Below are 27,274 nucleotides of genomic sequence, written 5' to 3' on the forward strand. Positions count from 1 at the left end.
GTGCTAAAAGAGTAAGTAGTAAATATTAGCACTAAGATCTACAGACAATTACAGTACAAGTGTAGGTGCAGTTAGGTTTTATACACTGTTCATGTGAATAAAGAAAATGGGTTCCCAGCAGACAGGAGAGGCACAGCAGGACGAAAGAGAGCAAGACATTCAGCAGGACTGTTCTGCATGTGTGTATGTGACTCACTTGTAGTGTTGATACCCAGTTTGTTCTGACAAAGAAGGTTATCAGGTTGTACTGCTGTTTTTCTTCTGTGGTAGTACTGTATGGTTTGTCATGCTTCTTAATGACATTAAAAATTATTGTTCAGAGTTATTGTGTTGAGTTACTGACACCGACTTCCACAGATGAGACGGGACAGGACCGCGGGGGGGGATTGATATGATAGTGGACCATGATGGTACCCCCCAATTATGGTGGGGTAATTCGCACTCTGGGGGCCTTGGCATGGAAAAGTTTGGGAACCCCTCTGGGATGTAGTGGTGCGTAAATGCACATAAACGCCGTTTACCCACCTCCAGATTTTAGGAAATAGCGTTTATGAACCTCTAAATATAGTTTACGCACGTCCAAGCATAGTTTACCCACCTCTAAATACAGTTTACGCACGTATGTCTCTTGTTTTATACAGATATTAAAACAGTTTTTCCGTTATTTTTCAATTGCCTACACCTAGTAGATCCTGCACAAGTTCTTGTGGGTTTTATCAACACTGCGTAGCCTACGCGTAGTAATTGTCTGTCTACCGCTCACCCTCTTGCGGGAGCCAGCAGACTGCGAGATTCATTAGTCACTGATTACGTGTGTGAAGAAATGGGTATTAGGCGATTTCTGAAGCGTCGGAGCATCACCCTTCCAGCTGATACCAGCAAAACGTCTCGACACAGTGAGTCCAAAAAGAATCCTGAACTTCACGTTTTTAGGATAAACTCCCCATCGTTTTGGTTTGTGAACCATGCCACTAACTAACGTTAGGTTGTTAACTTGTGGCAACAAATTAGCCTACCTTTCTGGCAGACAAATGATGTTGTTAGTGCAGTCTAAAGTTTTTGGTAATTATTATATCAACATAAATTCAGTATTTGTAGCGCATTGTAAGACAAATAGTTGTCATTTCATGTTAATCTCGAAGTCATGATGACAGCATGCTAGCTTCATGTCACGGACATAATATAGAGAACAGCCTAAAGTAACGTTAGGCAAGTCACTCCTCCCCGCCCTTCTCGGTGTGTGGGTGTGTGTGTTTATTTTTTAAAGAAGGCTATAGCATTCAGATTGGGCAGAAATACTTGTCCACATGATTGGTGTACTTAGCCGTTTTAATTTAATTTTACAGATAGTGGTGGAGAGACAGAAAGTGTTGCGGGGCCAGGAGAAACAGCAGGAGGAGAGACAGAAGGAGGAGAGAGTGAGAGGAGGAAAATAGGGCAAAGAGAGGATGAAACAGGATCAACTACAAGAGGAGAAAAGGGAGGAAAAGAGAGAAGGCAAATGGATGGAGAATCAGATAGGCCTTTAAGAGAAACTTTGATAGAGGAAACTGAGGGAGAAACAGAGAGAGGAGAAAATGAGGGAAGAAAAACAGAAATAGACGGAACAGAAGGAAGAGAAAATGAGGGAGGAGAATCAGACAGAGAAGATGCAGAGACAGACGAAATGGAGGCAGAGGAAACTGAGATAGTATCAGAAAGCATCAGATGCCATCCACACATCTGGACTGAAAGTATGTGTAATTTGCCATTCTTACACACAGTCTTTATTTTTCTCTCTTTATTGATTATTTAGATTTCATAAACACCACTCTACTTGGTGTGTCACACACGCGCGCACACACACAAATGCTTGGACTCACTCACACATGCACACAAGTAAACACACATGCACACAAGTAAACACACATGCACATTCACTCTCTCTCACACACACACACACACACACTTTCATACACACACAAAAGTTAACATTCTTCTAGTGCAAGGTCTGCTGCTGTGATATATCTGTCAGCTTATGGATTTCATATGGCCTACTGTTGGTATGTGTAATTTGCCATTCTTTCACACTGACATTATCTCATCTCATCTCATCTCATTATCTGTAGCCGCTTTATCCTTCTACAGGGTCGCAGGCAAGCTGGAGCCTATCCCAGCTGACTACGGGCGAAAGGCGGGGTACACCCTGGACAAGTCGCCAGGTCATCACAGGGCTGACACATAGACACAGACAACCATTCGCACTCACATTCACACCTACGGTCAATTTAGAGCCACCAGTTAACCTAACCTGCATGTCTTTGGACTGTGGGGGAAACCGGAGCACCCGGAGGAAACCCACGCGGACACGGGGAGAACATGCAAACTCCACACAGAAAGGCCCTCGCCGGACCCGGGGTTCGAACCCAGGACCTTCTTGCTGTGAGGCGACAGCGCTAACCACTACACCACCGTGCCGCCCACACTGACATTATATTTCTCTTTATTAAGATTTAATAAACCTCAAACATACTTATTGTGTATCTTGTTTTATGAATGATATAGAGTAGAGACCAGGGAACCCTTGTCACACACATACATACATGCACTCACACAAGTACACACACATGCACATTCACAAACACTCTGTCATATACACACACACACATGCACTGTCATGCACGCACGCACACACACACTCCTATGTGTCAGAAAAGTTGTTTCATACAATACGCATCGTAGCATCCTTGCGTCATGCTTGCGTCGACTATGAATTGGCCCTTACAACGTCGTGGTCCCCCGATCCCAAAATTTATAGTTTACCCACCTCTTTTTTTTACCACTACACCCCTGCCTGTACTATACTGTCCCGACTACTACTCTACTGGTGCTGGGTTTCCTGTGGTGGCAGGCACGTGCACACAGGACCGAAACCATCAGAAAACAACTCGATGGGTTTCTTTATGTCTCCACACTCTGTGCCTATGGGGCCCCACTAATATGAAGATTTAAAATTGAATTACAGATCGGAATGTGGTTCAGTTAAAGGTTAAACTGGTTTCCGTGGTGAGTAAATACTGATAGAGCTCGTTTTGGTGTGGGGATGTTCTAAAGCAGCTCATCTAGAATGACGAATCCGCACGACTTGCAGTTGCTGCTCTCTAACAGCTCCAATACAGCTAGTCAGCCGTTTGGCCCAGAACACGACACATCGGGAGTTTGTCATTTTAATCTTCGGCTCTGGTTCTATCTTAGAAACTCACTGCGCTCGCGAGATCATTTGCTCTCTGACGTCATTTCTGTGGATTGAGCGGGACAGAAACCGCCCCTCCCCCACACACCAAAATCATAGGGGACATACTTTCTTATTTTGAACACAGAATGGCAAATTTCGCCGAAAAATAAGGGAAATATATAAAGATTTCAAGGTCTTTGGTTGAAATTTTTTACCCTCGTGGGCCAAGTTGCAACAGGAGCCAAACCGTGCAGGCAATATTAAAGCTAAGCTAACGGAGCATGCGCAGTGCACAGGCAGCCTTTTGCCACCACTTGATCATCAGCTGCCCTGTCGCTAGTGTATTGCTGTTTTCTTTCCTTGTCCAGACCGTTTGAATTGATCAGTATAACTGGTTTCATAAGCCATGCTCGGCATTAATCACTGTTTGCCATCACTTCATTTTCATGCATTTATATAGCATTTCATGCATTTTATATAGCATTTAGTAGAGGGGTGGGATTATCTAAGTTTTTACTTCAGCCCACTCCTTTTCGGACATGCAAACTCAAAACTGCTTAGTGTGTCATTGTTTGTATTTTTGTCTTGTTTTCTTTTGATATTATTACCTATATTATTTAAGGTTTATTTTCTAATTTAGTGGCTTTTTACGTGTTCTTGTCGCAAATGCTGTATTGCTTTTCTTATCTGCTTATTTATTCATTGTTTGTTTACATGTTCGAAATAATCTATCATCATCATGCATTTAACTGTGCTGTGGGGAGAGCGGGGAAAGGCCCAGCGCCATTTTTGGATACCAAATGTTTATCATGTCTCGTTCAAAATGCTCATTGTCATTTACATCTCTCATCTGTGTTAACTTTGTCTAATATCAAGAAATGCAAATGTACACACAGGCTGTGAAAAACACTCATTTATTGGGTAAAACTTTGTGATGACAATTCCGTATTCACTTTACTCACCGGCATTCAAACTCCGCTACTTCCGGGTTTCCGTGGGGACCCGAAAGACTGTACCACTTGGGTCAGATAGAGGGGTTTCGTGGGTGGATGGTGGGTTGAACCATTTTGACAGGGGTGGGATTTATAGCAAAATGTTTTGAAAACAAAAGATAGAGGATTCATGAAAACACTGAGTGGATTCAGGTCAACTTGTCAGATCCCGAAGGATTTCGCAGTGATTTCAAAATCAACATCACTCTTTAGAATTAAATTCCTACAACTCATTTCTATTAATTCATTTTTTTACCCGTTTTCTTTCTCTTTCAGCTTGTGGCTTTTCTTGTGAAAGATTTCTTGGCCTTTCTCTCGCTCTTTCACCGCTTCTTTCCTTTTCTTCCTCTGGCAAAACTCTCTTTCTCTTCCTGGGTTTCACTTCATCTTTCTCTCCTTGGTTCACTTGTTCTGACATCTTTTTAAAGTTTGTATTAAAGTGTGTAAAGTGATGATTATTGTGTTGCACTGTTTGAGTTGTTCTCGGTGGAAAAACCCAATAAATATGAAATTATCTGGAGATAAAAATAAGTTATGTAGGTGCGCTTTGACAGTCACATAAAAGCAATCACTAAATCGGCATTTTATCACCTAAAAAACATTTCCAAACTAAGAGGAATTATGTCAAAAAATGATCTGGAAAAAATACATGCCTTCATCTCTAGTAGGGTTGATTACTGCAATGGGCTTTTCACAGGCCTGCCAAAAAAGACCATCAAACGACTTCGGCTGGTTCAAAATGCAGCGGCTAGGGTTCTCACACGAACAAAAAGAACAGAGCACATTACTCCAATTCTAAGGTCCCTTCACTGGCTTCCAGTAAACTACAGAATTGACTTTAAAGCATTGCTGCTGGTGTACAAATCTCTAAATGGTACAAGGCCCAATTACCTCTCCGATATGTTGCAGCGGCCTAACCCAATCAGATCTACCAGATCGCAGCAGTAAAATTTACTGGTAAAACCTGTTGTTAAAACAAAGTGTGGTGAAGCAGCTTTTAGCTACTATGCAGTACAGCTATGGAACAAACTCCCAGAGGACATCAAAAATGCTCCTGCTGTTGGCAGCTTCAAATCTAGACTAAAGACCAAGCTGTTTTCAGATGCTTTCTGCTAACTGATAAATATCATCATCTTTACATGTTTTAAACTTTACTTAACTTTTACAGTCTTTGCATGTTTTAAACTTTACTTAACTTTTATTCTATTTTATTCTGCTGTTTTTTACTGAACTTTTACTTCATTTTATTATTTTATTTCTACTATTGTTTAATTCTTATTTTTTCTCTCTTCTTCCCCCTTTATTTTATGTAATTTTATTTTCTATTGTTTACTGTTTTGCCTTTACCTCTGTAAAGCACTTTCAACTGCCACTGTGTATGAAATGCGCTATATAAATAAACTTGCCTTGCCTTCTTGTTCCGGCCAAAATCAAACAGCCAATCAGAATCGTGAGGGGCGGGGACGGATCCCTGTGTGTCCATGAAGAATCAACTCAATGGGTTTCCAGATTTTCTTTAGTATGGAGCTCCGCTATAATTGTTTTATTTAAAGCTGAATGTAACATAGTTGATCAGCAAGCTCAGAGGAAGAAGCAAACAATCAGACAGTACAAAAGCATGACCATGTGTTTTAGCATTAAATGTGTTTTTACTGTAGTTTTGTGGTGAATTATTTGTTCACTGAAATTTCAGGTAACAGCAGTGTCATGATTACACTTGTGTAAAAATGTTTGTGTGTTTTTCTCATTTTTTAGAACATGACGCATTGACGTGTGTGATTGCATTCCTCCACATCTTGACTGTGATGACACTGTTTGCGAGTCTAAAGGGTCTAACAGGTATTCATGACATTTCTGATCTTTTTCACATCTTTTTTATTTTGACAGCATGATTTAAAAATCAAATCCATTGAAAGGAAATGGTTAAAGCCAAATTAAAATGTTTTAATATGTTTTACAACATAAGAAAATGAGTTACAGTAGTTTATATCACCGGATTTTCACAGATGCTTTTAAAAGGTAACTGTAAACACATTCATAAACATCACTGTTGGTATCTGTTTCCAATGATCGTCAACAAAATCAGTGTTATGTAAATAAATGTACAGTATGTCCTTGGTTAATGGGGAACATCTGATTGCAGATTTCAAAAAAACAAAACAGAATTTCATATTCATTTGACAAGTTCCAATTTTCCTGTTTAAACACACAGCCTCAATGTGACAGCGAATGAATTTCACTCAGCAGTGCTCTTAATTAACATGCACAAAAATATATGTATATTCACTACTTTGCAATATATTAAATTGTAAATCCTCCAGGGCATCTCCCCTCTGTAACAGGTCAAATATAATTAGCATTTGCTTCCTCGTAGTACAATTTAAGCTGAAAGAATATGGTGTTGTGAAGCGTCTGATTTTGTCAATTACACAGAAGGATCCAGAACCGTTTGTAGCACGAATGCAGAAAAGCGTTTTACTAGGTGTAGAAGTCAGAGCGGGTGGGTGGAGCACAGAAGGACGGCAGGCCAGAACTGAGTTCCAAAAACTCTTTTTATTTGCACTTTTCAGTACTAACATTCACTCTCCCAGCCACACACGTACACACAAGTCATCTGGTGCGGGAGAGAGCTCACTTTCTCTGCTCTCTCTCTCCTTATATAGGGCGTGGTTGCTGGGAAGACACACAAACACAGGTTAATTCACATCAGGTGTAGTGATTCTGCCACTTACCTTCCCTGACTCCGCTCTCCGGTCACAGACCGGTGCTTGACCACGCCCCCACTGCCACATACCCCCACTGCCCGACTCAGGCTGGGCAGCCGTCCGGCCTGCAGCCGACTCCCCCCCCACCCCACCCCCCCCAACGGGAGAGGAAGCCCACCACAACCATCTGCGCCCCCGGCCTGTGGACCACCTTGAAGTTAAAGGGTTGGAGTGCCAGATACCAATGGGTGATCCGCACGTTGGCATCCTTCATGCGGTGGAGCCACTGGAGGGGCACGTGGTCCGAACAGAGGGTGAAAGGGCATCCCAGCAGGTAGTAATGGAGGGCGAGGACCGCCCACTTGATGGCCAGGCACTCCTTCTCTATGGTGCTGTAGCGCCCCTCACGCACTGACAGCTTCCGACTTATGTACAGCACTGGGCGATCCTTCCCCTCCACCTCCTGGGACAAAACAGCCCCCAGCCCTCTGTCCGACGCGTCCGTCTGCAATATAAAAGGGAGAGAAAAGTCAGGGGAGTGTAACAGTGGCCCCCCACACAGTGCAGCCTTTACCTCAGAAAAAGCCCGCTGGCATTGCTCCGTCCACTGGACCGGATCTGGTGCCCCCTTTTTAGTGACATCAGTCAGCGGGCTGGTGACATCCGAATAATTAGGTATAAACCTACGATAATAGCCAGCCAGCCCCAGGAACTGTCTCACCCCCTTTTTGGTCTTGGGCCTTGGGCAGGCCGCAATCGCTGCTGTCTTGTTAATTTGGGGACACACCTGCCCATTGCCCAAGTGGAAGCCCAGATACCGTACTTCCACCCGCCCAATCGCACACTTCTTTGGGTTGGCTGTGAGACCTGCCTGCCTCAGTGACCTAAGGACGGCCCCCAGGTGTTGTAGGTGCCGCGGCCAGTCATTATTATAAATAATGATGTCGTCAAGGTATGGGGCCGCATAGGTGGCGTGGGGGCGGAGGACCCTATCCATCAGCCGCTGAAACGTAGCGGGCACCCCAAACAGCCCAAAAGGAAGTGTGACAAACTGGTGTAAGCCAAACGGTGTGGAAAAGGCCGTTTTTTCTCGGGATAATGGAGTCAAGGGGATCTGCCAAAAACCCTTTGTCAAATCCAGTGTCGAGTAAAAGCGAGCCGTGCCTAGTCGATTGAGCAACTCATCAATACGAGGTATTGGGTATGCGTCAAATTTAGACACCGCGTTGACTTTTTTCTATAGTCTACACAGAACCGGACCGACCCGTCGGCCTTGGGTACCAAGACCACCGGGCTGCTCCGGTCACTGTGGGACTCCTCGACGATGCCCATTTCGAGCATGGCCTCAAGTTCTTCCCGAACCACTTTTTTCTTGTGTTCTGGTAGCCTGTAAGGACGGCTACGCACTACCACCCCCGGGGGCGTCTCAGTGTGGTGCTCTATGAGGTCGGTGCGGCCAGGCAGGGGCGAGAACACGTCCAAAAATTCGGTCTGCAACTGGGCAACCTCCGCGAGTTGTGTCGGGGAGAGGTGGTCTCCACAGGGGACCGGAGAGGTACGCGATGCCAATGCTCCCTTTTGAACCTCCGGCCCCAGCTCCGCCTTCTCCGGAACCACCGACACCAATGCCACGGGGCCCTCCTCGTTCCAGAGTTTGAGCAGATTGAGGTGGTAAATCTGTAGCGCCCTACCCCTGTCCATTCGCCTCACCTCGTAGTCGACGTCCCCGACTCACCGTGTGACCTCAAAGGGTCCTTGCCACTTGGCGATTAATTTGGAGCTCGATGTTGGCAACAGTATGAGTACTTTATCTCCCGGTGTGAACTCCCTAAGGTGCATACCCTTGTCGTACAGGCGGGTTTGCTGTTCTTGGGCCTGCCGCAAATTCTCCTGGGTTAGGTGTGTGAGTGTGTGGAGTCAATAACGTATTGAATTTCATTTTTACTTGGTGAAGGTCCCTCCTCCCAATTTTCTCGCAGCATACCGCGCAGCTTACGCCCATATAACAATTCGAATGGGGAGAACCCCGTGCAGGCTTGTGGGACCTCTCGCACTGCAAACAACAAGGGTTCGAGCCATTTATCCCAATTACGTACGTCCTCGCTTACGAATTTCTTAATTATATTTTTGAGGGTGCGATTGAATCTTTCGACTAAACCGTATGTTTGTGGGTGATACATGCTGGTGCGGATCGGCTTAATACCTAATAACCCATAAAGTTCGTTCAGTGTTCGTGACATAAATGAGGTGCCTTGATCAGTCAGAATCTCTTTCAGGATTCCAACTTGGGAGATAATGCGGAAGAGCACTTCCGCAATACTGTGTGCTGAGATATTGCGCAGAGGCACTGCTTCCGGGTATCGCGTTGCATAGTCCACTAGAACTAATATAAAGTGGTACCCTCGTGTTGACCGATCTAATGGCCCGACGAGATCCATCCCAATTCTTTCGAACGGGGTTTCGATTAATGGGAGAGGGCGCAAAGGCACTTTTGGAATGGCCACTGGATTTACTAACTGGCATTCGCGGCATGCCGTACACCACCTACGGACATCGCCGCGAATCCCTGGCCAATAGAACCGGGCCATTATTCGGGCTAGTGTTTTATCCTGCCCTAAGTGTCCAGCCATGGGATTAAAGTGAGCCGCCTGGAATACCAATTCCCGGCGGCTTTTTGGAATCAAGAGCTGCGTGATTTGTTCTTTAGTTTGAGTGTCCTGCGTCACTCGGTATAATCTATCCTTCATAATAGAAAAATAGGGGAAGGACAGGGTGGCGTTTGGCTGGAGCGTTTGACCATCGATTACTCTTACTTGGTCAAATGCATGCTGCAGAGTCTTGTCTCACGACTGCTGTAATGGGAAATCCGCAAAGGATTCCCCGAGAGAGGGAGGAGGAGCTGGCGGCTCCTCACTCTGACGCTGGCTCTGTGACAGCTGCTCCCGCCAATGCGACACCGGGACCTCCACTTGCTGAAATACGGCAGGACCCACTCTTTACTAAATGACTCATTAATTCCCCGAATCCTGGCCAATCAGTCCCCAAAATTATCGAGTGGGTGAGGCAAGGATTAACTGCCGCCTTTAAATTTTTCCCCTCTGAAAAAAATGTGGACCGACACTAAAGGGTAGCTGTGAACATCCCCGTGCACACACAACACCTTCACCCCCTGTGCTCCCCCCAATGCCTCGTCTTGCACCAGGCTTTGGTGGATTGAGGTCTGATTACAGCCAGAGTCCACCAACGCCTGATATGTATCCCCTTGGATACTCACCGGTATGCGATACACTCCAGCCCGATCGAGGGCGGCTCCTGGCGCGTCGGGGATCCTGACCACCGCACCCACCTCCTTTGCCGAGCATTGATGCTGAAGATGCCCCGGCTCCCCGCAGTGCCAGCAAACCGGCCCGGGCTTTCTCTCTGCACCGGTACTCTGGGGCTCACTCAGCTGAGGGGGGGAGAGACAGACACGGAAGTGGGAAACGGGAGGACACCTCGGGTGTGGAAGACCGGCTGTGAGGGAGCCGGCCCCCGCCTCTGCGGTGGGGGAACCGGCCCCCGCCTCTGCGGTGGGGGAACGGGGCGAGGATGAGACAGAGAAGGGGAGGGGGGAGAGAGATAGAGGAGAGAAGCGAAGAGGGGATCTGTGATCCTGCTGCCGGAACAGCCGCCAAATGATCCTCTGCCAACTCAATGGCCTGATCCAGCGACGCCGGGCGATGGCACTGGACCCACTCCGCCGTTCCTTGGGGAAGTTGCGCGATGAACTGCTCCAGTGCCACCGGGTCGACGACTCCCTTGGCGTCGCGGTTGTCAGCCCTCAGCCATCGCCTGCAGGCGTCCCGGAGTTGCTGGCCAAACGCGAACGGGCAGCCGACCTCCTCTAGGCGCAGAGCGCGGAAGCACTGATGATGTTGTTCGGGGGTGCGCCCCACACGCTGGAGGACGGCCCGGCGCCAGTCCGCGTAGACCAGCCAGCTGTCAGTGGGGAGCTGTAGTGTGGCCAGCTGCACCTCGCCCGTTAGCAGAGGGAGGAGGCGCACCACGCGCTGTTCCACCGGCCACCCCGAGGCCTCTGCTGCTTGTTCAAATAGCGTGAGGAAGGCCTGGGGGTCGTCGTGCGGGCCCATCTTCGTTGGGGTGAGGTGGAGATGGTTGACCCCGCAGCGGTGGAGATGGTTGACCCCGCCGACGCGAGGAGGTGCCGGAATGCCTGATGATCTTCCTGTTGCGCTGTTACCAGGGCCTCGAACCATTGTTCTTGCTCCTTTCGGAGGGCGAGCAGCACCTGGTGCTGGCTCTGTTGGGCCGTGATGAGGGCGTGGATCAGGTCTGTGAAGGGGGAGGACTCCATGGGGCTGTTCTCTTCTGTGCTCGATCCCGGGTTTCGGCACCACTGTAGAAGTCAGAGCGGGTGGGTGGAGCACAGAAGGACAGCAGGCCAGAACTGAGTTCCAAAAACTCTCTTTTTATTTGCACTTTTCAGTACTAACATTCACTCTCCCAGCCACACACACACAAGTCATCTGGTGCGGGAGAAAGCTCACTTCCTCTGCTCTCTCTCTGTCCTTGTATAGGGCATGGTTGCTGGGAAGACACACAAACACAGGTTAATTCACATCAGGTGTAGTGACTCTGCCACTTACCTTCCCTGACTCTGCCCTCCAGTCACAGACCGACGCTTGACCATGCCCCCACTGCCACACTAGGGTACTTCAAAAAGTTCTTGGCCTCACCCAGAAAACAGAAGAAGATTATGTTGAAATGCAATGCAAGAACAGTGTCCTTTTACTTCAATGCACTTGGTCCACCAGTGTTCAAGCTTCGCTATCCCTTCATGGAAGAAGGTCACATCTTGAGCCTCCAGAGCCTCTTCAACAGCATGGATAACTTCATCATCGCTCTGAAAATGGTGACCCCACAATTACGATTTCAGTTTGGGAAACAGATAGAATTCAGACAGTGCCAGGTCGGGTGAGCAAGGTGCATGGGGCAACAAGCAAAGCCACATTTGGCTGCTTCTGCCCCTGCTACCTGTGCTGTGTGGACAGGCGCATTGTCCTTGAGCAATGGCATGCCAGTTCAAAGCGTTCCTCTTGTAGGTACAGTCCCTTTAAGAAACTACATTTCCCATCAGCCAACTTCCGCGTTGACGCACGTCACGCCTGGGCGGGATCACCTACGTCACATCCTCCAGGAAGCCATAAGTAACTGAACAATGCTTCCTTCTTTCTCTTTCGGCGCCTCGTGAGTTCATCACATGGACACAAAGAGATTTGCTCTACCGAGCACCAAAGATAAAGACGTCTTTTCTCCCGAGAAAAATGATTCAACATGGTTTTTGTTTACCCTTGGCCACGTTAGAACTACTTAAATCGTGCTATCTCTCTCTCGGTTGAGCTACAGCCGGTTTTGTTTGTCTATCAGTAACGTTACCGAACTGCCGCCCAAAACAGTTTAATTTAAAGTTAGGAGCGATCAGATTCCTCCTAATTAAAGTGCTATGCACATTATTTTGATCAGAGACTTTCTTTTCATCACGAGCAACCACGCGTTGGACCAAGAAATCCTCTGCTTTCCACGGAAGTGACTCACGTGCTCCACAACGGTGAAACTCCAAAAGTCTTGGAACATCTACTCATAATCTCGCGTAGAGGCGAGATACTGAAGTAAGATTGGCATTTTTGGGCAAAAACTAGTCTTAGGAATTAGCTTTTATGAAGAAGTGTGAATTTAAACTCAGGAACGGTTTAAATGTGTACACTGTAGACCCTCAGGGTATAGAGATCTTGCAGTCACATGACCGGAAAGTTAACAGCCACCATCTTGTCAGCAAACAACACAGCTGAACACTGCTGCATTCGTGTACAGAATGGATCAATTTCAACCGATGGATTACACGGCTCATTTTTCTAATGAACAGATAACTAGATATATGTCTAAAATAAACGATCTACAGATTACTGACCCTTATGGCTTACCGGATGTAGTTTTCACAACCGTGTCAGTGGATATTGAACTGCCAGAGGTGGAATACCCGGACGTGTATAATTACCTCATCAACTTTCCCTCGCTGTTCAGTGGTGAAGCACTGCGTGCTTATAAATCTTTGGACAGTTATCTCTACAGAAATTCAGGATTTGTCAGCCCCCCTAAGATGTGGCATCTTGGAAAGAAGAAAATAACAATCCTCATTGGAGGGGTAAGTCACTTAAGTATTGAGCACTAGAACTGATGCTAGATATATCAGTAGTATCTAGCATAGCACTGACCAGCCGATTATGGTTGAATCATACATGGCATATATATTTATTTATAAATCCTTATAAGGATTTATCCTTATATTTATAAGGATTTACTACTAAGACAGTGGTAAATTCTTATAAGTTCTTTACTGTTTTTTTTCGTACCACACCGCTAAAGACCCAATCCACCTTGCCCCAACCCTTTTCTCAGGCTCCCACTTCCCGGAATTTTTTATTAGAGCAAGTCATAAACTTATGCTGCAAATAACCACATGGATATACTGAAATAAATACATGACAAACCTGAGATGAAATGGTTACTGCACAGGCGCCAGTGATCGTTCCTTCCAGTCGGTACCCATGCCTTGTTCTTGTTGTTTGGATCAGCCCGGCCGATAGCAGCAATCCATTTTGCGCGCCTGTCAGGGTCCCGTGGCAGCCTATGAAACTAATGCCGCTTTTCCACTACAAACGCGGCTGAGCCGTGCCGTGCTGAGTCGAGCTGAGCGGGGCTATTGAAGTTGCATTTCGACTACAACCGCGCTGAACCGTGCTGGCTGGAAGTGGGTGGACACATTGGGTGGAGTTAGCGAAAGTGGGTGGACGTCACGTGATGTCGTTAAGCAGCGCAAACAGTGACATCAGTGACAGTGGCGGAACAAGTCAGAGCCGGGCCGGGGGCGGGGCAAATGACCGGGCCCTTTATTAAAGCTTATCATAACATCATTTTAGGCTACAAAATGTCCGCAACTGCGGTGTTTACCAATTTCAACACTACCGGGTGCAACTATGTTATTTAGTACATCAAGTCCTTCAAACGAACATGTAACTCAGAAACAAAAAACATTAGGATACTGTACATGGCTCATAATAAAACATCAATAGCCTATACTGCGCACATTATTTGAAGGGCATACGAATGAGCGCGCAGAGGTTGCAACGGTGACAGGAAGAGTCAGAAATAAAAGGAGGGCGGTGCAAACCTCACTGAATGCACTGTGTTTACCAATTTCAACACTCCGGGGTGCAACTATGTTATTTTGTACATTAAGTCCTTCAAACGAACATGTAACTCAAACAAAAAAACATTAGGCGACATACTGTACATGGCTCATAATAAAACATCAATAGCCTACTGCGCGCATTATTTGAAGGGCATACGACGAGCCTTGCGCTCCGCGAACTCGTCCACGATGCTCTGTATGTCACTGATTCAGTGAGCTTTTAAGCGGTAGTCTCACGACCCGAATAGTAAACAATAAACATGGAGGACATGGAGTCGTTAGTGTTGCTGGTCTTGGTGCTGTGGCTTGTTGTCACCGACAACGCGGACAGATACTGGCAAGAGCGTATAGATGAGGCGAGGCGCATAAGGCTTCAGAAATTCTCGTAATTCGTAATTCTTCTTCTTCCGGGTTTGCGGTGTTTACAGATCCCAGCGCGCTCGCGGGGCGTGTGTGGGCATGTGAGGACACTCCTCCTCACCAATCAGTGCACAGGGGAGTGTCTGCTCACGCCCCCAACCTCAGTCGGCACGGCTTGGCTCGCTTCAGCCCCACTCCAAAACGGTGCGAGTTTTAGGGGCTAAGCAGGGCTGAAACGAGCTGAGTCATGCTGGTTTTTGGTAGTCGAAACGCGAGCCGTGTCGGGCTGAAGTGAGCTGAAGCGAGCTGAAGTGAGCTGAAAAAGGGTAGTGGAAAAGGGCCATAACTTCCCGTTTTCTGACCTCTCCTGTTGTGGCATTTATATGCAGGGCTTTGAACCGGTTCAAGGAACGAAAACGAAAACCGGGAACTTTTTTTATTTCACATGGAACAGAAACGAAACCAGAAACTTTATTATTTTTTATGTTCCGGAACAGAAACGCTTATTAAAAATAATGGTAACCGGTTAATACTGGTTTTTATTTCGTTCCTCAAAGTTTATGTAGCCTACAAATAGTCATTCTTCTCCTGCGCAAGTTTCTATGACCCGCTGGGGTTCACTTCCTGTGTGACGTTCGCTGATTGAATGGAGAGAGCGGGAAGGTGGACTGCTAGTGAGTAAGTGCATTACTGAGTGTCTGAGCAAAGAAGAGCCTGAACGATGCAACCTCCCTATTGGTTGTTTGTAAAAATGTATCAATTGTTGCCCTTCCCACGGGAATCATCGCGGGCTCGAGAGACGAGACCTGACGAGTTAGTTCGTTGGTAGCAGAACAAAATGTCTGGACACAAATCGGGTTTTCAGAAAAGGAAAGAAAATAAACGGAGGGTTGAAAATACAAAAAAGGAGGCAGAAAATGCAAAACGAGTTTTAAGGTAGGACAAATGGTTACTTTTCTGAGGCAGCCCGCCGTGGCTGCAGGCTTTCAGTTGTGTCATTGAATGGTTACTTTTCTGAGGCAGCCCGCCGTGGCTGCCTGCAGGCTTATTTATTATAGCCCATTTAGTTAAAATAGTTGATATAAAATGTTTATAGTTATAGTTATGTGATGGTTGTCCTGATTTAGACTGTTTTTTTTTTTGGTTTTTTTTTGGGGGGGGTGCACGATGTTGCACCCGGGTCCAGATTAGGGCAGAACCGGCCCTGGCTACATTTCAGCTGTAGTTTATGAATGTATGTACTTGCATAGATGTGTACTTCCAATATGGCGCCTAACAAAATCGCGCGGCGCAGTGACGTCATGCGGTAGCCCTCTATAGGGCCTGACTAGCCTTTGGTAACACACTAAACGAATTATCTTTCATTTTTGGCACTTTTTCTGTTTGTGTAGATGGGAAGACATACTGAGAATCCAAATCGCCAACATTTGAAATAATAATTGTTTTGAATTATTTCTTGTCTTATTTAATGAAGGTTGTAATAGAATTAGCCTACATTTGGCTTAAGCTGGATGAGACAGAGACATAATTTTATAGCCATTTGTTAAACCGCTAACAGGGAACGTAATTAACCGTTCCGGGAACGAAATTTTTTTGTTCTAACCGGTTCGGGAACGTCTATTTAATGGTGGAACCCAAAACCGGAAACGTTAAAATTCCGTTTCTGTTCGGAACGAACCAATAGGAAAAAAATTCCGGTTCAAAGCCCTGTTTATATGCCATGCAACTCTCCGGCATTGTGGCATGGTAATATTTGAATATTTTGGCGAAAAATAATGAAAGTCAGTGTCGGAAAGACAGCGGAAATATGGCGTTTAACCGACAAGATGGCATTTGTCTACAATCTGGAGCGGATGTGACGTCACATGCAAGTGCTCCATTGAATTAATCATTGTTCTGTTTGATCTCTCAGTTGTGTTTAATAGATAGGTTTTGCATGCTTCTACTATCCCTTCCTAACACTCTTAATTTCATTCTTACACATATTTTGACCTCATCAAGATTTCAGTGGAATTAGCTGCTACGGCTAATTCTTTTGTTTCATTAGCATCCAGGGCTAATTGTATTGTCTCCAGGGACTATAAGGCCTCACCACGTGGTCACACACACACACACACACACACACACACACACACACACACACACACACACAAAAAAAAAAAAAAAACACCTCAGTTAGCATCTCACGCTAGCCCTTTTGGTTAGGCCATAGGCCTCACAACACACCTTAGCTAGCAAACCGAAGCTAACTCTTGTTCTATAAAGGAACACGTGGTGACCCTTCCCCCCTCCGTTCTTTATCACGAGGTCCTTTGTCTCAACTTTAGATAATATTCCAAGCCCTGATTCAATTCAACCTTTATAGCGCATTCCCCCGTGCCCACATTCAAATCCACATATATCATGGATGACCATTTGAATGTATTTCAATTGCTAATATTTAATTTTTTATCACTCACACACACACACACACTCACACACACACACACACACACACACACACATCCTATGGACACACACATCTCACTGTTTGCTGCTGACTATTTGAAGATTTGAACTGCCATTATTCATTTTTTCTTTGTTATAATAAATTCAATTATTGTTGAAACTGTGTATTTATTGTTTGTACCAATATTTTTGAAGTACCCAACCTCAAAGAATTCCAAGGTGCATATGAGTTGTGTAATACGGTAAGTGATCATAATAATTTGGAATATACCATAATTTGGCTGTTTGGTAATTTATTATTAAGCACCAAAATTAATGGTATTATTTAATGAGACTGATTTAATATTTAATGAGACTAATTTAATGAGATTGATCACTTAATCACAAATTGCACCGACACACTCCTTTTCTTTTTGATTGCGTCTTTCATTTGAGTTTTTGTGGACAGTGAGATAAGGGTTTACAGTATACAGTTATGCCCTAAAATGGGAGTTATGCCCCTTATTTCTGGGTGAGGCCAAGAACTATTTGAAGTACTTGTGAGATGCTGGAATATTAAGCAGCATATAGATGGCATGCTGTATATGACATCAGTCCTGAATAATTGTAAAATAATTTTATTTTTTATCAGAAATTACAATAATTTCACCACTGCTCAAGTAAATTCTCAAATCAGATGATGTTGATTGATTTTCTATTTCAGTACAGACCTGAGTATTTATGGCTGTAATATAAATGTTTATATTGATGCACTCATTGTAATACTGAAAGTTATTTTTTCTATAGTAACAGCTCATTCAGAAGTGGAAGCTCCAGTGTCATTTAACAAAGAAAAGCATATCATTTGTCGATATGGTTTTCTGTGAGGAGACATTTCTTTAATATTCATGGAAGGAGACTCGAGTAGGTGCTTTGTAACGGTCACTAAATTTTCAGTAATGATATAGGAGGCAAACATAATGCTATATGAGCTATACATAGTCATTCCCTTACCAGTTTCTTTTCTCCTACCTTGAAATTGATGAGGAAAAAAAAAGTAATGTAAAAAAGGGAAAAAAAGAGAAGACCCCCCCCCCCCCCCCCCCCCCCCCCCCCCCCCCCGCCAGAAATTGGAAACTCCTCTATTCTGGAGATGATTCTCATGAATTTTTCATAACAGTGACTTTAACCACAGTCATGTGAAAAAGTGAGCACACCCTCAACCAATTCTATGTTTTAATTTATATACAAATTGTGTGGTCTTCACCAACTTCTATAAGCAAATAAATAACCTCAGGTGACAACAGAAAAGCACAATAGATTTCATTTTGTAGTAATTTTTCCCCCTAAATGTAAAGCAACATTCAGAAACCATCGTCGTCGTCATCGTGGTGCGGGATGACTCTGGGGCTGAGCGTCCATGGCCTGTCACACAATATCCCTCCAGCCCTCTCTGTCTTTCGTCGCGCGGGCAGCAGTCGAAAGCCCCATCCCGGTCAAGGCCACTACTCCGTCCATCACACGCGTCTTTTGCCGGCCTCTTTGTCGCGTTCCGAAGACCATGCCAGTGATGAAATCGGCCACTGTTCCCTCCGCTCTTATAACATGGCCAAAATACCGCAACTTCAGCTTGTCACAATACTTCATCAGATTCCAGCTGCCTCCAATCTGTTGCCTCATGTAGATGTTCTCAGTCCAGCTAATCCTTAACATTCTGTGGTAAGACCAGTTCTCGAACGCTTCGATTCTCTTCCGATCAGACTTTTTCAGCGCCCAAGACTCGGCCCCATAGGTGGCAATCGGAAACACCAGTGACCGGAGGAGGCGTAGCTTTGTGCGTTGATGGATGTTCCTATCCGTCCATACAGGGGCCAGGCTGATAACTGCCGTCTTCGCAATCGCAAGTCGCTGCCGTATCTCGGTTGTCTCATTGCTGTCTGGGTTGATCATCGCTCCTAGGTAGTTAAAAGCCTTGATCTCTTCCACTACCTCGCCATCAACCACCAGTGTCTCCAGTACAAAACTGTCATCATCGTCAGTGCTCACATCCTTGCCGACCACCATCAATTTCATCTTCTGCACGTTCAAGAACAGACCAGCTTTTTCACTGGCTTCCTTTACACGTCCCAGTAGTTGTTCCAGTTCGCGCATAGAGTTCGCCACCAGAGCCACGTCATCCGCATAGCGTAAGTTGGTGATACACCTGCCTCCCACATAGATCTCGCCGGTGAAATCCTGCAATGCTTCGCGCATGAGTTGCTCTGAGTACAGGTTAAAAAGGCCGGGCAACGCCACACAGCCTTGTCGAACGCCCTTTCCTATGGAGAACCAGTCTGAGAGACCATAGCTCGTCCGAACTGCAGCCAGCTGGTTTTTGTACAGTGAGTGTAGCAATTGTATCACATGGCTAGGGAATCCCATCTCACACATTCCGGCCCATAGCCGCTCGTGTTCGACCATATCGAACGCCTTTTTTGTAGTCAATAAAACAAATCAAATCAAGTTTATTTGTATAGCACTTTTAACAATAAACATTGTCACAAAGCAGCTTTACAGAATTTGAACGACTTAAAACATGAGCTAATTTTATCCCTAATCTATCCCCAATGAGCAAGCCTGTGGCGATGGTGGCAAGGAAAAACTCCCTCAGACGACATGAGGAAGAAACCTCGAGAGGAACCAGACTCAAAAGGGAACCCATCCTCATTTGGGCAACAACAGACAGCCTGACTATAATATTAACAGTTTTAACAGGTATAACCCTCAACTGTCCTCATGGGGCCGTCCTTCACAGGAGCGGTGCGATAAAACTCGACCAGACACAGGGCACCAGGATGGATCAAGCAGGTCCGAGGGGCAGAAGAGGCCAGCATCTCAATCCCAGGATCAACATGTAACTCAGAGGAACAGATTGGGGGGGGAAGAGAGAGAGAAAGAAAACACAGGTTGTTAGGTATGCCCTAAAAATGACAAGTATTAAATCTGTGTGGTAGGCTCGCAGAGATGAGTCTTTACATGAGGCATAACACACAACAATGGCATGTTAATATGGTAAAAAATATCATGACCTGCTCTGGCTGGATGCTTGATTGGGTGATGGGAGCACACTCCTCAGCAATGATGAGATGCAGATGGGACCCTTAGGGCTGGCCAAGACAATTCAGTTACATTTCACCGGGTCTGGGACATGCGACAGAATGTCTGACGGCCGATTCCCTGCAGGCTACGATAGCCAGTCGAGGTCTCCACCCTCTCCACCAAAAGATTTCCTGTTGACTCCATGTAACTCAGAGGGACAGATTTGGGGTGGGTGGGAGGGAAAGAAAACACAGGTTGTTAGGTATGCCCAATGTCACCTGAATAAGTAGGAGCAGTATACATATTGCACTGAGTACAAGCAGGGACTCCGGCAACTAACTATGACAGCATAACTAAAAGGAGAGAGCCAGAAGGTAACACAGGCATGAGGGAGCCCCGGGACATAAAGCAGCCAGCCACTACACCGTCAACAAACTCGAGTGAGCAAGCGAGTGGGGACTGACAGCATCCATACATCCCAGTTTACCAAAACAGTCTATGTCTGAGGACCCTCCAGATCTACTCCTTTACCTCATAAACACCATTAACAAAAGGCTTGACTAAACAGATATGTTTTCAGCCTAGACTTAAATGCTGAGACTGTGTCTGATTCCTGAACATTACTTGGAAGGCTGTTCCATAACTGTGGGGCTTTGTAAGAAAAGGCTCTGCCCCCTGATGTAGCCTTCACTATATGAGGTACCAGCAGATAGCCTGCACCTTTTGATCTAAGTAGGCGTGGCGGGTCATAGAGGAGCAGAAGTTCACTCAGGTACTGTGGCACGAGACCATTTAGTGCTTTAAAGGTCAATAGTAGTATTTTATAATCAATACGAAATTTGATTGGGAGCCAATGCAGTGTGGATAAGACAGGGGTGATGTGGTCATATTTTCTAGTTCTAGTAAGGACTCTTGCTGCTGCATTTTGAACTAACTGGAGCTTGTTTATGCACTTATTGGAACATCCAGACAGTAAGGCATTACAATAATCCAACCTGGAGGTAACGAAAGCATGGACTAGTTTTTCTGCATCATGCAATGACATTAAATGTCTTATCTTTGCAATATTTCTGAGATGAAAGAAAGCTATCTGGGTGATGTTATCAATGTGAGTTTCGAATGAAAGACTGGGGTCAATAATCACTCCGAGGTCTTTTACTGCTGCACGTGAAGAAACAGAAAGGCCATCCAGAGTCACTGTGTAATCAGAAAACTTACTTCTAGCTGTATGTGGTCCTAGCACAAGTACTTCAGTCTTGTCAGAGTTAAGCAGAAGGAAATTAATAAGCATCCAGTGTCTAATGTCCTTAACACATTCCTCAATTCTATTAAGCTGGTGTCTCTCATCAGGTTTTGCAGAGACATACAACTGTGTGTCATCAGCATAACAGTGGAAACTAATACAATGTTTATGAATAATATCGCCCAGAGGTAACATATAGAGAGAAAAAAGCAGTGGACCCAAGACAGAACCTTGTGGAACACCAAACTTTACCTCAGTACGTCTAGAAATATCACCATTTATATCAACATACTGATAACGATCAGTTAGATAAGACCTGAGCCAGGAGAGGGCCATTCCCTTAACTCCCACAACATTTTCTAGTCTATCCAGAAGAATGGAATGATCAATGGTATCAAATGCTGCACTAAGGTCAAGCAACACAAATAGCGAGACACAGCCCTGATCAGACCCCAACAGTAGGTCGTTTACTACTTTAACCAGTGCTGTCTCTGTGCTATTATGAGGTCTAAATCCTGACTGATACATTTCATGGATGTTATTCCTATGTAAATATGAGCATAACTGCTGTGCCACAGCTTTTTCAAGGATCTTGGAGATAAAGGGGAGGTTTGATATTGGCCGATAATTGGACAGCTGACAGGGATCAAGGTCAGGTTTTTTAATCGGGGTTTGATAACTGCTAGTTTAAAGGATTTGGGTACATAGCCAATCATAAGAGAAGAATTTATTATTTTTAGAAGCGGTTCAATTACTCTAGGCATTATCTGTTTGAATAGATGTGTCGGTAAGGGATCTAGTACGCAAGTTGAGGCTTTTGATGTAGAGATTAATGAAAGTAATTCAGTTTCTTTTAGGGGAATAAAACATTCTAACTGATGATCTGATACAGTTATATTGTTAACTACAAGGTCACTTTCATTGTCTAACCTTAAATTAGTAGTTTGAATTTTTTGTCAGATATTCTCAATTTTGTCATTAAAAAAAATTCATGAAGTCGTTGCTACTACATACTGCAGGTGTGCATATGTTGATAGTGGACTTATTCCTGGTTAATTTTGCTACAGTATTAAATAGGAATCTAGGATTATTTTTGTTATCTTCTATTAGGGAGGAGAAATATGTTGATCTCGCAGCACTAAGAGCTTTTCTATACTTCAGGAAGCTCTCCTTCCAAGCTAATTTGAACACTACCAATTTTGTTTGACGCCATTTACGTTCCAATTTTCGAGTGGTCTGTTTTAATGTGCGAGTGTCATCATTATACCAGGGTGCTAATTTTTTGTCTCTGACCATTTTCCTGATCAAGTTCTGCAGGGGCTGACAGTGACCCAATCAAAGTTGACAGCTCTGGGAGATCATTTATAAAGCTCTGTGCAGTAGTTGACGTGAAAGTATGTTTAATACAGTAGCGTGGTGAGGTGCATATATTATTACTCAGACATATTTTGAATGAGATGAGACAATGATCTGAGATAACTTCAGACTGTGGAAGTATGACTATATTGTCTACGTTTAATCTGAATGTTAGTATTAGATCAAGGGTGTGACCACCACTATGGGTCGGTCCTATGACATTCTGCTTAATCCCGACTGAATCTAAGATGGACACAAACGCTGTTTTTAAAGGGTCTTCTGGGTTATCGAAGTGAATATTAAAATCTCCGACAACTAAAGCTTTGTCTAAGGAAATAACCAGATCTGAGATAAAATCTGCAAATTCAGAAAGAAACTCAGAATATGGCCCCGGGGGCCTGTAAATAATAAGCAATGGAATTAACTGGGTAGACTTATTTTTCGAGGCTACATACATTATATGAGTATGAAGAACTTCAAATGTATTAAATTTATAACCAGGTTTTGGTGTTACACCTAGATAATCGTTATAAATAACCGCGACGCCTCCTCCTCTGCCAGTTAGACGAGGCTGGTGTATATAACTGTATCCAGGAGGACTCGCTTCATTTAATGCTATATATTCATTTGGCTTAATCCATGTTTCTGTTAAACACAGTACATTAAACTCCTGATCAGTAATGAGTTCATTAACCATTAGCGCTTTAGATGTAAGAGATCTAATATTTAATAGCCCCACCTTTAGATCAAAGGTGCTGGCAGCAGCTGTACAGTCAGTATGATCTAATTTTATATTGATTAGGTTACTGGAACAAACTCTCTGAAAATTTCTACCTTTTTGTTGAGCTCGGGGAACAGACACAGTCTCGATGTAGTGGACCCTGAGTGACGACTCTGTGCAGCTAGCAGACAGTCGGTTTAGCCTGTTCGTCTGCTCCCTGGCCTTGGCTCTGGATTGTCATAAATTAACTAGGCCTGTTCTGAGACTATGACCTATGCTGCAGGAAATGAGAGCAGCACCTTCCCGAGTGGGATGGATACCGTCCCGCCCTAACAGGCCAGCAGTGCCCTCAAAATTAGCCCAATTATCTATAAAGCCCACACTGTTTTCAGAGCACCACCTGGACAGCCAGCAGTTTAGCGACCATAACCTGCTGTAAGCTACATCGCCACACCGCATTGGGATGGGGCCAGAGCATACTACAGCATCGGACATCGCCTTCGCTAATTTAAACACCTCTACAAAGTTACTCTTAGTAACCTCAGACTGATGAAGGCGTATATCATTAGCTCCTGCATGGATAACTATCTTTGAGAACCTGTGCTTGCCTAGGACCCTAAGATTACCTGCTATGTCCGGCGCCCTGGCTCCCGGTATACACCTGACTAAAGCTGCTGGTGCCCCTAATGGCTGAGCTAATTTCACGTGCCGTATGATAGAGTCCCCTATAACCAGAGCTCTTTCAGGTTTCTCAGTGGGTGCACCACTAAGGAGAGCAAACCTGCTCGACACGTGACGCGGAGAGGAGTGGTGCTCCCGTGGGCGAGTCTCAGCGGTAGCTTTGGCTCTACGCTTATGCCGCCGAGCCGTCACCCATTCGCCCCACTGTAAGAGCTCTAATACCGGAGTTGGGGGATTACTAACTCCACCTAGGGCGTCCAGACTTTCCCAAACAGAAACTACACTGTAACAGATGTAGAGCTTTCGTCGACGCTCACGATGTTTCTCGATCAATAACTTTAGACTCGCTATTTGATCCCGCATGCCCCTCCCAGGTCTAAAGCCCACTTGTTCTTTGGACATCTCGCTTTCCATCTTCTGCATCAGTCGCGCCACCACTATCCTCAGCAGAACCTTACTTGCATGTGGTATCAAGACAATTGTCCTGTTGTTTTCACACTTCAGCATGTCGCCCTTTTTTGGCAGCACCACGAACACTGACTTGGTCCAGTCTTCTGGCCATGTCTGTGTGTTCCAGATGCGCACGCACAGCTCATGCATGGCGTGGGCAACGCTATCTCCACCAGCTTTCAGCAATACGGCGGGTATGTCATCTATTCCGGGGCGTTTGCCAGACTTTAGGTGCTTCAACGCCTGTTCGACCTCGCTGAGGAGTGGAGGCGGCTCATCGGGTTGATCCGGGACCTCCGTGACAGTAGGGTCGTCAGTCTTTTTGTACAGGTTGAAACAGTATTCAGCCCAACGGTCCTTGATGCCTTGTCCCTCAGAAATGACACATCCACTTTGGTCCTTCACAGCATCCACTCGGGGTCTGAATTTCTTTGTGATATTCTTCACTCCCTTGTACATGTCGTGCGAGGCTGCAGTGGTAGCGTGGTTTTCGATCGCTGCACACTGGGCCTTGATATTTCGCTTTTTGTCCCGTCGCATGAGCCGTCGGACCTCACAATGACGATCCTGATACCGTTCTCATTGTACATCAGTGGTCAGACCTGCCGCCTTGATGTTTCGTCTCTCCTCGATCTTATTCGGCATCTCCATGGAAATCCAGTAATTTTTCTTGCGACACGCTGTAGGAATGGTCCTCTTGGCCACGTCAAGAATGGTGTCCCGCATGTCCGTCCACAGTTCCTCGGGAGTTTGGTCTGGAGGATGCTCTCCAAGTGCCACAAACCCGTTGGATACCTCGACAGAGTACCTTCCCAGGTCAGACAGGTCAAAGCGTTTCGGTGGAGGCGGTTGTGTGATCCACTTCAATCGCAGCTTGAATTTCATGGTCAACATCTCGTGATCCGTCCCACAGTCGGCGCCTGGGTACGTCCGTGTCTGGACCATGCTACTGCGCCAACGCTGCTGTACCAGAATGAAATCGATCTGATTGCACGTAGAGCCGTCCGGCGAAGTCCAGGTGTACAGCCTTCTGGGTGGTTGTTCAAACATGGTGTTGGTAATTGCCAGCGCATTTGAATCGCAGAAGTCTACAAGCCGTTTGCCAGCCTCATTCGGCTCCCCGAGTCCAAATTTTCCATGCACCGCGGATGTTAAGGAAAGCTTTCCAACCGTTTGCATCGCCCATCAGGGTCAGTACATCGCGCTGAGGGACTTTCTCGATGGCGTCTTGCAGAGCATCATAGGAGTTGTCATGGGCTTCCTCATCGGCCTTTCCATTATTGCTTGTAGGAGCATAGAACTGGATCACCGTTATGTTGTATGGGTGCGCTTTTAAACGAACACTGACCAGCCGATCGTTAATAGGGTTGTATCCAAGCAGGGACTTCCGCGTGACAGGATCGAGCACAAAGCCGAGACCATGATTGTATTCTCTTCCAGCGTCTTTACCACTGTAGATCACCTTCATACCATCATGGTCGAAACTTCCACTGCCTCTCCATCGTGTCTCCGACAGCCCGAGAATGTTGATACCAAGCCGGTCCATCTCAGAACACACTGTAGCTAGTTTCCCCGCTACATACAAACTGCGCAAGTTCCAAGTTTCCATGAAAAGCCGTTTCCGCAGGCTCACACCCCGGCCTTGAGAGGCGGCTTCGACAGGAGGGCTTCCACGTGTAGGTGGGTTTGGCCCAGCTGTGTCATGGATGGCACTCCTTTGGCCCGGGCTACTTGCCTCTTCCCCAGTTGCAATTCGGACGATGGGAACCAGCCTGGGGGACTCACCAGCCACCGCCATAGTGTTGTTTCCTTGGGTTGTAACCATATTGTGCGAAGAGTTGTCTGGGAAAGTATAGCAAGCGGTAGGGATCCCAACTTCCTTTCCGCTGCCGCGGTTCCACTCTAACTGTGGAGGGTGACGGTTAGCCGGTTCACTCATAGTTGAGCTACTGCGCCCAATCGTCATGAGAAACCGCACCGATAGAGACGCGCCATCCTCGCCGCACTCCTCTACTGAGCCTCCGCTGCTCGGCCCAGGGACACAAAAGAGAGGTAGCCGCCCCACAAGTTGTGAGCTGAACCACAAGTCGTCTCCTCTTCGGGCAATCTGCGACAGGGGGTAGGCGTCCCCCGGGGGTAGGTGTCCCCCAGCCAGAGGCATCCGCCAGCCAGTCCGCCCCACCAGGTTTAGCTGGCCAGCCAAGGCCGTTGCCCGGGGTGTGCCCGCTGCTGTGCCCAAGTAGCTACTAGGAGGCACTGATGGGACTTGAGCACCACGTGGTGACCAGTGGTCCAGATAGAAACCATACAGGTAGAAAAAAATAAGTATACCCTTTCTACTTCCACAATCAGTAAGAGAGTAATTAGCAGCCAGGAGTTATTAATGAAATTCACAAGATTAGTTAATCATCAAGAAGTGTAAATACCTCTATAAAAAGCATAACATTTGGTAGTTTAGGGTTGAGGAACACTCAATGCAGAATGGAGTGAGAGATCGACAGATGAATCAGTGCAATTTCTGAAGTGACGCAGAAGCTGTAACTGTCTGTTTTGGTGAAGAGAGAACAGAGTCAAAAGGTATTCCTAAATCCTGTCCTCACCTGTGGCAACAAACTGTGGGTAATGACCAAAATAACAAGATCGCGGACATAAGTGACAGAAATGAGCTTTCTCTGAAGAGTGTCTGGGCCTTAGAGACAAGGTGAGGAACTCGGACATTCAGAAGGGGCTCAGAGTAGTGTCGCTGCTCTTCCACATCAAAAGGAACCAGCTGAGGTGATTCAGGCATCTGTCTAGGA

General features: G+C 45.8%; 1 protein-coding gene across 2 annotated transcripts in view; it reads left to right on the plus strand.

Moving 5' to 3' along the window:
• LOC132897975 (uncharacterized) overlaps positions 1-27,274 on the plus strand; it is a 126,525-nt gene that overhangs the window by 81,844 nt on the left and 17,407 nt on the right. For both annotated transcript variants that reach the window (XM_060939290.1, XM_060939291.1), the window contains exon 12: positions 5,962-6,045. In XM_060939290.1, coding sequence (XP_060795273.1) covers positions 5,962-6,045 — 84 coding nt within the window. The remainder of the gene's footprint in view (positions 1-5,961; positions 6,046-27,274) is intronic.

This window comes from Neoarius graeffei, chromosome 14 (genome assembly GCF_027579695.1).
Source record: "Neoarius graeffei isolate fNeoGra1 chromosome 14, fNeoGra1.pri, whole genome shotgun sequence".
NCBI lineage: Eukaryota > Metazoa > Chordata > Actinopteri > Siluriformes > Ariidae > Neoarius > Neoarius graeffei.